Source organism: Typopeltis vanoorti, chromosome 1, assembly GCF_054136105.1.
Source record: "Typopeltis vanoorti isolate ZY-2024b chromosome 1, IOZ_Tvanoo_1.0, whole genome shotgun sequence".
Taxonomy (NCBI): domain Eukaryota; kingdom Metazoa; phylum Arthropoda; class Arachnida; order Uropygi; family Thelyphonidae; genus Typopeltis; species Typopeltis vanoorti.
In genome coordinates this window covers 173168630-173186595 of record NC_143549.1, presented here as the reverse complement: position 1 = coordinate 173186595, position 17966 = coordinate 173168630, and the positions used below count along the sequence as shown (strand labels likewise).

At 37.0% G+C, this 17966-nt stretch overlaps 1 protein-coding gene across 1 annotated transcript in view; it reads right to left on the bottom strand.

Moving 5' to 3' along the window:
- The window catches only part of Dhc93AB (Dynein heavy chain at 93AB), a 1274973-nt gene that overhangs the window by 98533 nt on the left and 1158474 nt on the right, over positions 1-17966 (bottom strand). The window contains exon 57 of the mRNA XM_090403805.1: positions 4327-4554. Coding sequence (XP_090259931.1) covers positions 4327-4554 — 228 coding nt within the window. The remainder of the gene's footprint in view (positions 1-4326; positions 4555-17966) is intronic.

Below are 17966 nucleotides of genomic sequence, written 5' to 3'. Positions count from 1 at the left end.
ATAAAGGTCAAAACCGGTCTGGGTAGTGGCCCCTTGCTTTTAATACAAAGCATCACACATCTCCTCCAGGAGATGTGCTTTGCATTAAGGGTAAATATTAAGATTAGTGATCAGAGCTTATTCTATTTTTTACCATGAGTTTCCTTGGTCTTGCACTATGTGCAGGGTCAACTAGACTTGCAACACTTGGAGGCGCAACCTTGACTTGCTTGTCTGTTTGCTTGCTTACTTAGAAAATGGAGTAAAACCAGGTTTAAAATAGCTTGGTATCTTTAACATTCATTATACCCAAGGTAAAATACTTTCTAGACTTTTGGAAAGCTTCTACTAGATAGTTCTTGAATATCACCCAAGCAGCACTGATCGTCTTTCCACCCAACTTTTCATTCATGTTACGGCTTCAATCTGCTTCCTGAGCTTCTCATAATCACCAGCCTTGTTGTTCAACATATACCTTTCCTCGCAGAAGTGCTTACATATTTGGCAACCAATCATATAATCACTTCATGGCCACTCTCACCAACTGAAGGAAGATCTGACACCTCATTTATAATAACATCCTTTGATGAGATGATCAAATTCAAGACTATCAATCGTCTTGTACCCTCTATTAGATAGTACCTGATGTTATTGAACCTCAAAAACTCAAAATGTATTTTATTTACTCCTGTCTGCTATCATGTCATCTCAATCTATATTGCCATAATTAAAATCATTCATAATGATGACCCTTTTCCCATTTGTTTGGCTAATTTGCTTATACATTTCCTGAACACAACCCTTCACATTACCAGGTCTATAGCAACATCCAATGAAAGTATTTCATTCTATTCATCTCTATCTCACATCATACTGCCTCAAAACCACCACCACTATTTCCCCTTTGCATCTCTAACTTGTATGGACATAACTCTTTTTCAATCATCAATAGCACTCGATCTTCCTTTTTACTTAAATTAAGGGGAAATTAGATCCCATGTTGTTTTAAAACCAAATAAGAAACTCAAAGATTGGAATCAGAGAGTTTCATGCTGAATATAGTATAAAAAACTAAAAAAATATCAGTGAATACTAGCGTGAGCCAAATGCAAGTAGTCCTAGATCCTTAATTTAATTAATGTTTATATGGCCGAAATGAAGCCTGGTGGCTCTTTATATTAAAGTTCCTTTTTACTGTTTCTATCTTCATGATATACATCATAGGCTTACATCTGTATTTCTGACAGGATGCCATCCTCATCCAACCATGTCTCACTTATTCCAACAATTTTGGGATAAACAAACTCAATCAGTGCAATCATTTCATTTCCTTTTTTTTTTTTCTGATAAGAAACTCAAAGGTTGTTTGAGTTTCTTAGCATTCACACACACATATATATATATATATATATATATATATATATATATATATATATATATATATATATATATATATATATATATATATATATATGTCCACTCTAAGTTTCTCCACTTTCCTGTTTATCTTGCACACTTGTTCTGTCATTCTCTACAATCTGGCTACCCACTTCATTCATAAGCACCAATTCAGTCTCTCTCTTATCTTACTCTCTCCTGCACTTTCACATCACTTTTACTTGCTCAGATTCATTCTGTGCACACATTGCTCTCTCTCTCTCTCTCTCTTCTAGTGGCAGTCTCTGCAAATGACTCACACCAAAACTATTCAAATGCAGTCCGGCACTCTTATACAGTTCAATTCTTCCTTCAAACTCATTCTACATATTAACAAACTGCACTCGTTTCTCATCACACATTTCTGCTAACATATCATTCATAATCTTTGCTCTCCACCTGATCTCATCACTGCAATACCTGAGTAACACACTGACTACCTTTCCTATCACACTATTCTCTTTTATTCTTCTCAATAACCTCCTGAAATCCAATCTTACATTTTCTTGTTCCCAGTGAAGTAATTTATTACCACTACCAATTCATTTGCTTACTTACTCCTCATATGCAATGCCTCAATTAATCTGTTCATTTTACCTCCAGGAAAACAACCCTTGTGCATCTTTTCATTTACAACACCTCTAATAATCTGATCCCCATACAACAACACTCACAGGTCTTTTGTTACCATTTTCATACCAACATAATTTGTTTTCATCTTTTTCTTCTTCACCTTTCCACACATATCTACAAATCTCTTCATTTCCCTTCCCATCTTCCTCATCTTCACCAAATCAGCTTTCAAATCTTGCATCCTTTTTTGCTATCATTTACTCTCACTATTTTATCACCAGTCACAGGCACTCATTCGCTGTCAATCCCACTCACCATCTTACCGTTAATTGTACTTTGTGTTTCAATGTTATTATTGCCCACTTTATTATTATTATTATTCAGGCCTCCATGGAGTCAAAAGACTCATCGTGGGAGGTCCTTCCTAAGAACATAAAGTCTGTCAAGACTCATCGAGGGGGAGGTCCACCCCCTAAGAAACACAAATCTATCATACCACTCCTTAAACTCATTGACCGCTCTCGCTCTCACCACTCCATCAGGCAATGCATTCCAGGTTCAACCACCCTCCATGCAAAGAAACCACTCCTCACCCTCTTGCTCAAAGTTTCCTTTCATAACTTCCAGGGATGTCCTCTTGTCATCACTCCCTCCTGCTGTTCAACCAAGTGAAAGAACTCCCCAGTGTCAACCCTGTAACCACCTCACAACAGTTTAAAAGTCTCAATCATATCACCTCTCCTTCTTCTATCCACCAAACTCTGCAGTCCACATTCCCTCAGCTGATCCTCATAACCAAAATTGTGCAGTCCTGAAACCATCTTTGTCATCCATCTTTGTACCCTTTCCACAGTTAATTTATCCCCTTCAAATCCTGGGGACCAAATCTGAGAACAATAGTCTAAGTGTGGTCTCATCAGAGACTTATACAATGGAATGATAACCCTTTTATCTCTACAGGTCAGTGTCCTTCTCATAATTGCAGCAATCCTCTGTGTTACCTTCGCCACCTTTGCAATATGTCCCCTAAACTTCAGGTTTCTATCAATCATCAACCCCAGATCTCTTGTCTCCGCTACTTCCTCCAGTATAACTCCTCCCATAGAGTATGCAGCATCCCATCGATGTTTCCCAAACCTCAAGACCTTACATTTTGCTGCATTACACTGACATCCCCATTCATTTTCCCATCTATCTAGCTTATTCAAATCCTCTTGCAGGGCTACCACATCTGCACTATTACTAATAATCCTTCCCAGCTTTGCATCATCTGCAAACAACTGAATATCCCCTTGCAATCCACTGGCAATTTCATTGATATAAAGGTTAAACAATATAGGTCCTAGTACTGAGCCCTGTGGGACCCCACTTGTAATCCTCTGCCTCCTTGAAACTGCTCCACCATACATAACTCTCTGATAGCTATCAGACAGCCAATCCTGATTCTAGTTGACCAATCTGACAACCAGACCCATGTGCTGCAACAGATTTAAATTATCATTAATTTAAATCTGTTTTTTAACTTTGTATAAATTATTGTCAAATGAACTTTTTCCTCACTATCATTTCACACAATTCTGAGCATTTGCCCAATCCCAACTGCCTTGTCAATTATGATGCCATGTTCTCTACTCATATTTAAACTATTTAAACTCATATTTAAGCAAGTGTCATTGTCCATCAGATTATTGCATTTCCCACATACCCACATTCATTCTTTTTCAGCCTGATAAATATCCACTTGGCCAACCAGCCAGTCAGGTTAGCTGAGTTGTTAGCTTATCCGTTCTCCAGCCTAGGCTGCGGGTTCGAATTCCACCATGGGCATGGATGTTTGTGATTGTCTGTGAAATACTAGTGGTGGTGGGCAGTAGATGGCATTGGTGTAGATGATATGGTTTGCTGTAGTTGGCAGACTGAGTAGAGAAAACGTTGTAGAGTAGGTGCCTTCCCTTAATGAGTCTTTGGACTCCTTGGAGGCATGTGATAATAATAATAAAAAAAATCTTCCCATGCACATGTATTACATTGACAGAACCAGACCATTTCTGAGAAATCCACAGCATGCATCAGTGTGCTACCAAAAAATAATGAATTTATGAAAATATCACCTAAGAAATTTATTCAAACACTGCATTTCACAGTAATAATTAATCTACAATGTAGACAATATCAGCACACGTTTAAATATAAAATTAACTTATCTTGCTGATGTCCACACGATAGCTGATGTTAAACTAATGCCACCTAGTGCGAGCTCCTGGGTTATCCAGGTTCTGATGATGACAATATCTCACCTATATATAAAGAATAAATAACAGAACAGCATGAAAATACCTGACTAAATGTATCAAGTGTCTGATGAAGCAATTTAGAACCTCCAGTACATTGCTGAGTAACAATTTTGACTGAAGAATATAGTATTCCTTGTGGAATAATGTTGTCTGCAGGACATGATGGTGGCTGCGTTGTTAGAAATAATCGAAAATTTTCATTACTGCTTTCTTCCAGAACCTTCAGCTTATTATCCAGATATGGTAACCAGGACTTAACAAAGTGGATATTCTGAAACATAAAAATAAAATTTTAAGATTCTAGACATATGCCTCTTAATAATAATAATAATAATAATAATAATAATAATAATAATAATAATAATAATAAATTAACCATTGCAATACTTGTCAATATTACAATTACTTTTATATCTGATATAGTAAATGTATTTTTTTTTTTTAATATTTTGCATCAATCCCACACATGATAGGTATAAATCTTATGACACAACAATGCCATGAGTGAGTAAGTGATTAATTATTATTTTTATTATTATTATTTAGGCCTCCATGGAGTCAAAAGACTCATCGTGGGAGGTCCTTCCTAGGAAACACAAAGTCTATCACACACTCCTTAAAATCATTGACCGAAAGAGAAAGGATGATTCAGTTAATGTGCTTTTTGAAGAACTGAAGGTTATATTCATCAGTGAGAAAGCAAAAGCAAGGTTGTTCTAAAAAACAGAGGTAGACAGAATGAAGGAAAAGAATAAGAAGTTGGTTTTATAAGGCTGGGGCTTAACTCTACATAGATGTTGGCTATCAGCTGCTCATATTGTACACATACAAACACACACACACACAGTCAGATCTCTCTCTACAGTAAACACCATTATAGTAATCCACCATAACAAATTTACCACCAAAGTAATCCAGTGCACATTCCTGTACATCCACTGACTCGTACATCAGCAAAACAAAGACCCCCTATGGATTCGGACCCAGAAGGAAGATCAATGTTCAAAGAAGTTATATACATGTAAAACAGGTCAGTCAATTCAAAATCTTATGCTAATATTGTATCTAATGGAAATATCCTATTGTTCCGCAAAACACTGATCTCACATGCAATTGCCATATCAGCCAGCGGTAGACCAATCAATGCAAAAATACCACTGCTACCAACGTCATTTCCCGAGAAAATGGAATTCTTATTTTCACCACCAAAGAAAACATCCCACTAGAAGAGTATCTGATGGTGATCACCCTGCAAAAAATATTACTGATGCCTCCCACGTAGCTAGTATGTGCAGGTGTATTTCAGCCACACCTCATGGCACAAATGGTACAGCAAAAAAGGCATTGATGTCGGCTATTATCACTTCGAAACAGCCCCAATAGCTCTGGACCCGACAAAATAATGGTATCAAACGTTCCACCTGAAATTCCCCATCAACTCATCAAATCCATGTTATCAAGATACGGTTCTGTCACAGGAAAAATATGCACATTGTCAGCAGCCACGAAAAAGCCCGAATTCGCCCATGTCAAAAGCTTTCGAAGACAGGCATTAATGCATTTACCAAATAATAATGCACTACACAACCTGCCAAAGTTAATCAACACAGACATAAATGGAATCACCTACACTTTCTACTTATCTTTTTCATCACAGTGCTTTTTCTGTCAGGAAGAGGGTCACATTAGGAAACACTGTCCCTATGTTTTTAATGATTCATCAACAATTATCCCAGCCCAGAATAGCAACCAGTTGAAGACAACAACCACATCATACATGAAGAAAATCAAAGCATAGAAAAAAGTAATCTGAAAATCCTCTCCTTATCATGAATTTCAGAGCCAAGAAAATCTTGAACTAGAAAAGACAAGGTTCACAGCGCTCTTGAATACCTGCTGAATAATGAGATCCAAAGGTCTGATAACAAAGTCTCACAGCATGCAGCACTTAACAAACAGTATGAAAACACAGGCCTTCCTAACAGAGATGACCAGGATGAACCAACAACTACTGTAACAGCAAATAATCAGGAGGTGGCTATATCTAACTTTCGAATTCAACTCAGTAAGCATCAAGCTGATGACATACCTCAGAATGTTTTGACAGAAGTGCAGTGTAAAATGAAGTCAAGGATACTGGAACATATGAACTCCATAAATGACCATAAGACTACCACTATTAAAAGCTTTACATAAATCTAAGCTAAAACAGCTCCTCTTAGATGCAAATGCTATGATAAAAGCCATCACAACCAACAGTATAAAGGAAAGAAATCAGCTCCTATAGAGCATAGCCTATATCATTACAGTGAAGCTGAGAATGAAACAATTGGCACAATGGAAAATCCAGTTGGAATGATCAACAAACTTCAAGCTGATCTGAGCAAATTAAAGAGGGACAGTTGAAAAATAATAACATCAAAAACAAACTGATTAACACATATAATTTGGCCAACAAAACAACTTCTGAGGTTACTGAAGAGCTAAAACAAAGAATTATAGCAACTGCAGAGAAAATTAAAAGATATGAAGCAAGAATAAACTAATATGTACAAAATATGCAATTTTGACAGAACTAATGTCAATTCTTTCAGTCTCTCCAGAGAAATGCAAATGCAAGCAATCATTCACCAGAGAAAGAAGAAACACCAAATTTTGGAAATTAATCTGGGATAATCCTATTGAACATAATAAAGATATCTCATGGATTAAGGAAATAGAATCAGAAATGAAATAAAAACAAATAAAATAAAAAGAGTGGGTCAAGCACTACGAACGTGTTTTGAAGAGCTCCTGATTCAGATAAGTTTTACTAGGAATAATTAAGTATATATGCGTAATTGTTTAAGTAAGAGCGGCTGTAAACGTTGTATGCTACTGATATTATTAGTGTGGGTTTTTTTCCTTGCTTAAACTAAATACGAAAACGTTAATATTAGACCTAGTAACCTGCAGAGAAAAAAAAAAAAATGGCGGCGGTATTGTCATTCCATGATTTTAATTTGGATTTCAGTCGGTTCGTTAAGTGTGAGGTCTGTTATATATTCCTTCGACTACATAAATGATTTGTGGATGTTTAGTGCGGATGGAAGAAGGGTGTGTGCGAAATGTGACCTGAACGAGGAATTGATGAATGCGAATATGAAGTTGATGATGACAGAAAGTGCTAGTACCGATAGTGTCGCGAGTGCACGTTTGAAAGAGAAGGATGGCGAGACAGACCGGCGAAAAAATGTTAAAAAATCAGGAAAAAAGAAAGAGAGCGATTTGACAACCGTAACGGATGTTAAAAGGGACGAAAGTGAGGCGGAAAGAAACGAAATTGAGAGAACGAATGAAAGTAGAAATGGCGTGGTGCAGAAATCGCAAGTAAAAAAAATCGAAAGAATGAACAATAGCAAAAAAAGAATGATTCATGGCGAAAGTTGGACGCATGTTGGAACGAAAGTACTGAACCAAAGAAAGATGAATGACAGTAAAAGTGAGAAGAATGATAGCGAAAGTTGGACGCATGTTAGTCCGAAAGTACGGAAACAAAGAAAGATATGTGAGAGTGAGAAGAATGATAGTGAAAGTTGGACGTATGTTGGACCGAAAGTACGGAAACAAAGAAGGATGAATTAGAGGGAAAGTGAGAAGAGGGGGTCGAGAGTTAGAAAGTTAGAAAGATTTAATGACAGAGTGAATGTGTTGCGATGTTCAGAAGGTTAATTGGATTGGATGAAGCAAGAAATGAAATGGATGCGGAATGAAATTAAGAGAATTCAGGTCAAAACTATTAAAATAAATCATGATGGCATGAAAGAGATAACAAAAGATGAGCGAGTGGCGTTGTATGGCGACTCCATTATTAAAGGTGTGCTAGAGGATAAAATGCACAAGGTATGTTTTCCAGGCGGTAAAATGAGTAGAGTGATTGAGGCATTGAATATGAGGCGGGAACGAGCAAAAGAGTTAATTGTATTAATTGGTACGAATGATTTGAGAGAGAACAAAGAGCATGTCAAAATGAATGTCAGGAGACGGCTTGGAAAGATAAAGGAGAATAGTGTGACAGGAAGGGTGGTCAGTGTGTTGCCTAGGTATGATTGTGGTGGAATGAGGCGGAGAGCAAGGATTATGAATGATATTCTGGCTGAAATGTGTGAGGAGATGGGAGTAGAGTTTGTTAATATGTGGAATGAGTTTGAGGGACGAAGTGAGCTGTATGGGAGCGATGGACTGCATTTGAGTGGTTATGGTGTGAGTCGCTTGGAGAGACTGCTGCTGGAAGGTAGAGAAGTGAATAGAGAGAATGAATCAGATCGAGAGGGGAGTGATGTGGAAGAGCAGGAGAGTAAGACAGGAGAGATTGAAGGAGTGGAAATGAATGTGGAAGTGAGTGGTATGAGTATAGAAAATGAGAGAATGGGTGTGCAAGAGGAGAAGGGAAACGGCGAGGCTCAGGGTGGACAGGGATACACAGCGTGAGAAAGGTGGATGCTCCAAGAGGAGGTGAGAGAATGTGTAGGCAGGAAAGTAATGGGATGATCAGGGATCAAAAGGGAACAGATGGAATTGCAAAGGGTTCTAAAATGAAGAAGCAGAAAGGGAAATGGCCCCAGTCCAGCATGGAGAGATCACATCGAGTGAGTGGTATCAGTGGAACTAGCTGTAGATCCAGAAATGAGTTGTTGTGTTTGTATACCAATGCTAGAAGTATAAGAAACAAGGCGGATGAAATGGTGCACTAATTGCGTCTGTGCACCCAGAGATTGTCGGAATAAGTGAGACATGGTTAGATGAGGATGACATCCTGACAGGAATAGACATGGAAACGTATGATATGTTTCGTGAGGATAGAAGGGGTAAAAAGGGAGGGGGAGTGCTATTGATGATAGAGAAAGAGTTACGTCCATACAAGGTAGAGATGCAAGAGGGAAATGGGGCCAGTGGTTTTGAGGCAGTATGGTGTGAAATAGAGGTGAATAGAATCAAATACTTGGTGGGATGTTGTTATAGACCTGGTAATGTGGATGGTGGTGATAGTGAAATGTATAGTCAAATAAGCCAAGCAAATAAGAAAAGGGTGATCATTATGGGTGATTTTAATTATGGCAATATAGACTGGAATGAAGAGATAGCAACTGGAAGTAAAGAAATTGAGTTTCTTGAGTTTTTGAGGGATAACTACCTCAAAAGTAACCAATTTCATGAGTTCTACAAAGACCAGGCAAGGAGAGTGACTTGGTTGGTGAGAGTAGCTAAAGAGAGGTATGAACAGCAGTTAGCTAATGAAGCTAAAAAGAATCCTAGGGAGTTCTTTCGATATGTAGCCAGCAAAAGAAAGAATGATTATGGAAGGATGACACTGATTGGAGGAAATGGTATAAAGACAGCTGTTGCAGAATGTGTGGTGGAGATACTTAATGAGCAGTTCATAAAGATCTTTCAATCTTGTGAATGTGACTTCATGGAGAGATTAAGAGCAGTTGATGATGGGGAGGAGAGACTGACTGTAAGTGAGGAAGAGGTGTTTGGGGAGTTGAGTAAACTAGATGTAAATAAGGCTGTGGGACTTGATAATATATCACCGCATATTCTGAAGGAATGTGCCAGAGAGTTGACACCTGCCTTGACATATTTTTTTAATACGAGTCTTGCACTTGGTCAAGTCCCTAAAGAGTGGAAGGAGGGCAAGATTGTGCCACTTCATAAAGGAGGTGATCGAACTCAAGCATCAAACTATAGGCCTATCTGTGTGTCAGGTGTTGTGGTAAGTTGTTGGAGAAGCTTGTGAGAACTAGGATCCAGAGTTGGGTTGACAACAATGGTATAATCTTTGATGGACAGCATGGATTTGCTAAAGGGAGGTCGTGTTTTATTAATCTACTTACTTATTACAATAAAGTGACTGCTTCCTTGGACAGAGGAGAAGGATACACAGTAATATATTTGGATTTTGCAAAAGCTTTTGATAGAGTACCTCATGATAAGTTGACAGTCAAACTAGAGCAGATGGGGTTGGATATTAGATTAGTGCATTGGATTGGAGACTGGCTATCTGATAGGTATCAACAAGTTGTGTATGGGGGTGCAATATCCAGGAAAAGGAAAGTCACTAGTGGAGTGCCTCAGGGATCTGTTTTAGGGCCATTACTATTTAACTTGTATATTAATGATATTGGCAAAGATTTGGATGGAGATATTCAGTTGTTTGCAGATGATGCAAAGTTGGGACGAACCATAAAGAGTAGTGAAGATGTTGTGGCCTTGCAAGAAGACTTGAATAAATTGAGTGATTGGGCAAGCAAATAGGGATGTGAGTTCAATGTTGCAAAATGTAAGGTTTTAAAATTTGGAAAACAAAGATGGGATGCAGAATTTATGCTTGGTGAGAATATATTGTTGGAAGTAGAGGAAATAAGAGATCTGGGAGTGATAGTGGATAAGGATCTAAAATTTAGGGGACACATCGCCAAAATTGTGAAGACAACACTAAGACTTCTGGGAATGATGAGGAGGACACTGACGTGTAGAAGTAGGGAGATTCTTGTTCCATTGTATAAGGCTTTGATTAGGCCACACATGGACTATTGTGCCCAGATTTGGTCACCTGGTTTTCAGAAGGATGAAGAGATGTTGGAAAGGGTCCAAAGGCGACTGACTAAGGTAGTTTCTGACCTCTGGAATGTCGAGTATGAGGAAAGATTGAAAAGATGTAATTTGCAGAGTCTAGTGGAGAGAAGGAAGAGGGGAGATATGATAGAGACCTACAAGTTGGTAAGGGGTTGTTATAGGATCAATGGTGGAGAAGTTCTACAGAGAATAGTGGGAGATCAGGGGAGAACCAGAGGTCATGCCTGGAAACTGTATAAAGAGGGTGTGAGTAGGGGAGTAAGAGGCAGGTTTTTTTCGTGCAGAGTTGTGAATGATTGGAATGCCTTGCCTGAGAGTGTGGTGTCTGCAAGGAGTTTGAATGTGTTTAAGACCCGGTATGATGAGATGTGTGTGTGTGAGATAAAAGGACCTCCTAGAAGAGTCTTTGACTCCATGAGGTCTTGTTTAATAATAATAATAATAAATTCAAGATGTCATTATCACTAAAGAAATGGTCAGTGCATAAGCTAGAAAATTAAAAAACCGAAGTGCACCTGGCAAAGACGAACTACATGAATTTTGGTTAAAGCATCTAACCAGTCTACAAGATCGAATGACAACACAATTTAATTATTTGTTGCAGTCAGGCTCAGTGGAAGACTAGATGATATCTGAGTGCACTTTTCTCTTCATGAAAGATAAGGATAAGCAGTGGCGGATTAAGGATAGTTGGGGTCCCCTAGGCAAATTATATTTGGGGGTCCCGAAAAATATCTTTAACCTGATTGTTTATCAGTTTTTTTTACAATTTTACAAAGTTATTTTTTACTTGTACTACACTCAAATAATGAAAACATGAAAAGACACACTAAAAAGTTATTTTTGAAACAAACACACCACTCTTACACGATTCAATAACAAATGAAGTTAAGGAACAACCAGGCGAAACTTCCTATCTCGGCAATGCAATCAGTTTTCGTGACCTTGAAACTGTCAACAGCGCCGTGCACTGACATTGGTAATGCGGTTTAATTTAAAGCATAGATAGCGCGCACTGTTCAAAATACAAAATACAAAGCTTGTCAACTAGCACCAACATTGGTATTGCGACATTATTTAAAGCGTAGATAGTGCATGCTGTTCAAAATACATATTAAAATGTAATAATTGTTTTGAAAAAATTTCTGCTTAAAATAATCAAGATTTTTATGATGTTTACTGAAAACATTAATCTATTTTAGGAAAATGTCTTGGCTTGGGGACCCCCAAAGCCTAGGGCCCTAGGCACGTGCCACATTGCCTTAATGGGTAATCCACTACTGAGGATAAGGGTGCAGGCCAGTAACTATCATCCAATAACATGCCTTCCAACTAGGCTTAAGCTGTTTACTGCAATCATAGTAAATGTCATATACCACTACTTATCAGATAATCAGATTTATCCGACTGAACAAAAAGGCAATTTTCAAAAATCTAGAGGAACAAAAGACCAGATCCTTATTAATAAAATGATTCTCAGAAATTCAAAAAGATGAAAATCTAAGTTAAACATGGCGTGGACAGAATATAAGAAAGCATTCGATTCCCTCCCACACTCCTGGATCCTAAAATCATCTACAAATATTTGGAATTAGCAAAAACATATATTCATTTATGGGTGCTGCTATTAAATCATGGAAAACAACTTTAATAGTCAATAATGAACGATTTGGAGATATTAGCATTAACATAGAATTTTTCAAGATGATTCTTTGTTACCATTGCTCTTCAACATTTCATTGATACCTTTGTCTATGATTTTGAAGAAAATAAAACTTGAATATGAAATTCCTAAATATAATATTAATTTCCCATCTGTTGTATATGGATGTCTTCAAGTTATATTGAAAATCGGCACAGCAAATACTCTTTACTGAACACAGTTCATATTTTCAGTCAGGACATCAAAATGGAATTAATGACACCAGCAATTTTAATTTTGATCAAATTAAATCAAATTAGAAGCCAGTGATATTCTCCACTCGAAAGTTAAACAACAGGCAGCAGCAGAATACACCAGAAGAGTTAGAAATATTCTGAAAACAAAACTAAATGGATTAAACACAATTAGAGCAATGAATTCTTGGTCTATACCAGTGATCCAATATACAGCTGGCATAATAGATTGGACAAAAGAAGACCTGGACAAATTGGACTGCAAAACTAGAAAATTAATGATTATGTATCATGCATTACATCCACTAAGTGATGTTGGCCAGTTGTACCTACTAAGGAGAATAGGCAGATGGGGTCTGCTACAAGTGAGATAGACTGTGGAAGAAGAAATTAGTTTAAAAAGTCACATCAACAATAGCTCTGAGCAAATGCTTCAAGCAGTTACACAAGAGGGCCTTCTAAAAGCAACAGGAAACAAATCTGAATACAAAAAAGGAACAGCAAAATAACCAATATGTGTGCTGGAAAAATAACCCTTGCATAGCCAATTTCTTCGAGATACTAAGGAAAAAACTGAGGTGAAAAAGACGTGGTATTGGATACAATATGGATATATTAAAAAAGAAAGAGAAGGATTTATTCTAGAAGCTCAAGAACAGGCATTACAAACTAATGCAATGAATGCAAAAATTTTGAACATCAATAATAACAGCAAATGCAGATTATGTGATCAGAAAGATGAGATTGTGGAACATCTAATCAGTGCATGCAGCAAGATAGCTCAAACTGATTATAAATACTGCCATGATCAAGTGGCCAAAATAATTCATTGACATGTATGCATAAAATAAAACTTTCCTACTTCAGATAACTGGTGGCAGCATAAAATAGTAGTGAAAAATGAAACAGCAAAAATTCTCTGGGACTTTAGAATACAAACTGATCGGCATATGGAACACAATAGACCTGATATCACAATTATCAAACGTCGACAGGTTTATTGATATTGAAATACCCATTGATAACAACATTAACAACAAACAATTGGAAAAAAATCACTAAATATCAAGATCTGGCAATCGAAGTTTGCTGGCTGTGGCTTAAACACACGAAAGTCATTCCAATAGTTATTGGTGCACTTGGTGCAATTTCAAAGAAGTTATCCAGCTATTTACAGCAATTAAACATTGAAGTGATCTCATATGATCTACAAAAAACAGCATTACTTGGAACAGTACATATTTTATGACACTACCTGACAGACTATTCTTAGATTCTTGGGTTTAATCTGAATTGTTGTAGTCAAATTGTTGTTTAAATGATATCTTGTTTTGATTGTGTATCAATTATGGTGAATAAAGTAATAATAATACAGTAAAACTTGTTCAAAGTGGAATTGCAAAGGACCTAATATATTTTCCACATTGCCCAAGTTTCTGGATTATACAAAATTGCAAAAAAATTTAAAATCCATTAAAATCATATTACATGGTACATACCTGTTTATGAATGAAAATCAGAGGTGTTGGCTCTTGTAAATAGGTGATACCTGTATGCCTATGTTATTAAAATAATAGTAATAATAACACATTATTAAAGTACTGTATTAATGCTCTATTATACTGCACATTACACGTTTCCAATATACAACTCATTGAGATTTCTTCCACAGATTCAACAGAGAAACTTGTTTCCACTTTGTTGTGATCATGTCTTTTTGAATGCAGTCCTTATTATTATTATTATTAAAACAAGACCTCATGGAGTCAAAGACTCATCTAGGAGGTCCTTTTATCTCACACACATCTCATCATACCGGGTCTTAAACACATTCAAACTCCTTGCAGACACCACACTCTCAGGCAAGGACACCACACTCTCAGGCAAGTTAAGTCCTTAACTGTATACAATAATTCAAGAAGGCTGGAAGAGTTTGAATCAATTGCAAACTGCATTACTTCACTGATGTAATGAAGGGCCTGTTCATGTGTACGAATTTTCGTTGAAATATCCTGTTTTCCGGCTGTTTCTTCTCCTCCTTCTTCCTCCTCCTCATCCTCCACATCTTTGTTTTGTGTATTTCTTACAGCTAGTAGAGCTGTAGCAGATTCAAAGCTGTAATGTGCACTGCAAATAAAGTTCTCTGTATCACAGGAAAGTTCTTTTCCTCTTGGATATTGCAGCAATGTTTTCACTCTCCACCTCCAAATTATCTGTCACATCACTTTCCCCAAACCCAGCTTTAGCAAAACACTTTTTTTACTGTTTCTGCTTTAATTTTCTTCACTGCCAACCCGATCCAATTCACAGCATCCAGTACTGATACAGATCTTGCTAATGCATAAGAGCTATCAGCTTCTTCTACATTCGAAATCAAAGAATGCATCAAAAATCGACCGGCCATCAGTGGGCCTGGGTTGCCAAGTGGTCAGTGTATCCAGATGCTCTCCACCCAAAAGGCTGCAGGTTCGAATCCTGCCATGGCATGGATGTTTCTGATTGTCTGTGAAAATACTAGTGATGATGATGGGCAGTAGATGCCGCTGTTGTAGAATGCCCTCCCTCGATGAGTCACTGGATTCCCTGGAGGTGTTATGTAATAAAAATAAAAATCGTCTGTAGTGTGATTTGAATGTTTAAATAACACCCATATCCATGGGCTGTAATACATTTGTTGCATTTTCTGGGAACCAGGCGATTTTCACATTTAAAAGTGTTACCTTTGGGTGACAGATAGCATTGTCAAGAAAAAGGATGACATTTCTATTTTCCTTCTTCATTTTTGCATTAAACATGTTTAACTACTCTTCCATTGTAGCTGCAGTCATCCAAGCTTTTTTATTGTTTCTCCAAATTACCGGTAAGTTATTAATTTTCAGGTTCTTGAAACATCTTAGTTTTGCTTCTTTTCCAATCATGAGAGGCTTTTCCATTTCTCCCACCATATTCCCACACAATAACACTGTAAGCCTTTCTTTGGACATTTTGCCCCTGGTACACTTTTCTCCCTTAACAGCGAGTGATTTTGTTGGTAATGCCTGAAAAACAATCCTGTTTCATCCACATTGTAGGTGTTTTTATGTTCATATGGTGAAATCAATTCTAGAAGTTTTGGTTTCCACTCACTCACTTTCATCCACATCGCCACAGACTCTGTTCCACACAATATTGTGCCTCTTCTTAAAACTATCCAAGCATCCTGTAGATGCCTTAAACAGATCATTCCTGAGAGAGAGAGAGAGAGAGATTTGGCTACTGCGAGAGCTTCACTTTGGACCATTAGACCGGATATGTGAATGTTTTTTGATCTTGCATCCGTGAACCACTTCCACACTACCTCATTGATGGTTACCTTTGCCTTCCTCTTTATTCGACCGTTTTCTTGCAGCCATTTGTTCATTATTTTATCTTTTTGTTTAAGTGAGTTGAATACTTGCATTTTGCCACACTTAAACTGCATCAATATTTCCCATACCGAGAGTTTATATTTTTCTTTAGCTTCAATGACTTTGACTTTTTCATTTAGCGATAATGCGTATAATTTAGCCATGATGCAAAAAATGAACTGATCGGTTTGTTGAAATTTGGGTTATTGAAATGTTTGGACTTACCGGAAACTGACCAACATTAATTCTCAAACAAAACAGTAAAAGCAACACAAGTGCCAAAATCTAATAAATATAGGTGTATTTTTAAAACACTTTCCATTTTATACAAGTAATTTTTAATAAATTCTTCAAATATTGCTTTCCGTTTTCGCATTGGGCAGATTCTGCATTATACAAAATGAATAACAGTGTAATGCCTATTCTTCTGGCCGGGACTATATAATTTATTATTATTATTATTATTATTACTTAACGCCTCCAGGGAGCCCAAAAACTCATTGAGGGAGGACACCTACACTATAACTCTCCATCTCCACCAATTCACCAATCTTCATCATCTACACTAACGCCATCTACTGCCAACCACCCCCACTAGTAATTTCACAGACAATCACAAACATCCATGCCCACAGCAGGATTCGAACCCACAGCCTTTTGGCTGGAGAGCAAATACGCCAACCATTTGGACAACCAGGCAGGCAATAATTTGTTCACATTGAGCAACTTTCAGCCTTATTCATATTCCGCTTTGGACAAGTTTTACTGTAATAATAATTTGTGAGTAGTTATTATTGAATTATCTGTGTTAGATGGCTTCACTATTAAACCTATAACATTATTAAGTGACTAAGAAACTAATGTAAAAGAAGAAATTGAAACTGCAGTGTTGAATCAAATCAGACCCCATGTGCTGGGGTCTCTTGTTATTCTAGATAAAATTTGAGAGTGATATGAATAGTCTAATTTGTACAGTAAATAGTCTAATTTATATAGCTTTCATATTCCCATAATTACTCTTAAAGCTGAGCAATAATGATATCTTGCAGGGATCATTCCGGATCAACATAGCTTTTTTAAAATAGCATTTCAAGTATATTTATTTATACTTAAGTGCTGGTTGAAACTCATATTACTAATTTAATTCATTCCTGTGTTCTGTCTTCAGTATACATTATGCACTGAAGACAGAATACAGGAATGAATTAAAAACATTTAATGCCTCCAATATTTCATCACTATCACAGAGATATTCTTAAGATGTACAGTTAAAAAATCATAACATATAACAAATTACAACATCAAAAAAGCAACACAAAATATAGTGGGACTTAGTAGACTTAAGCTTTAAGTGCCAGGAAGGATACTCTCTATGGGTGCTAGAGAGTGCTTTTGGTTGTTATTTGGAAAGTCTAAGAATTACAATTTCCCATATTTATTTAAGCTAGGTTGATTTTCAAGAGTAGTTGCAGAAGACTCTAAAAAAAATCTCTTATATTTATACTTGTTGCTGTGAAGTATTATGGGCAGGATGGATGATCAGCTAACATCCAATTGAAAGCACATTAGAAATATACACACTACTATGGACAGTGGTCTAGTAAATCATGCTTTGGATACCATTCACAGGATCAAATGGAAGGTAACTACTATTCTTCATATCAACAACTGGAAACAGAAGCGACTAATATAAGAATGGTAGCATGGGTGATGTGAAGAATGATTGTCATGAGCAAGAGATAGTGCACTTATGTGGAGTCCTTCAGAGGATGAAGCATGAGCT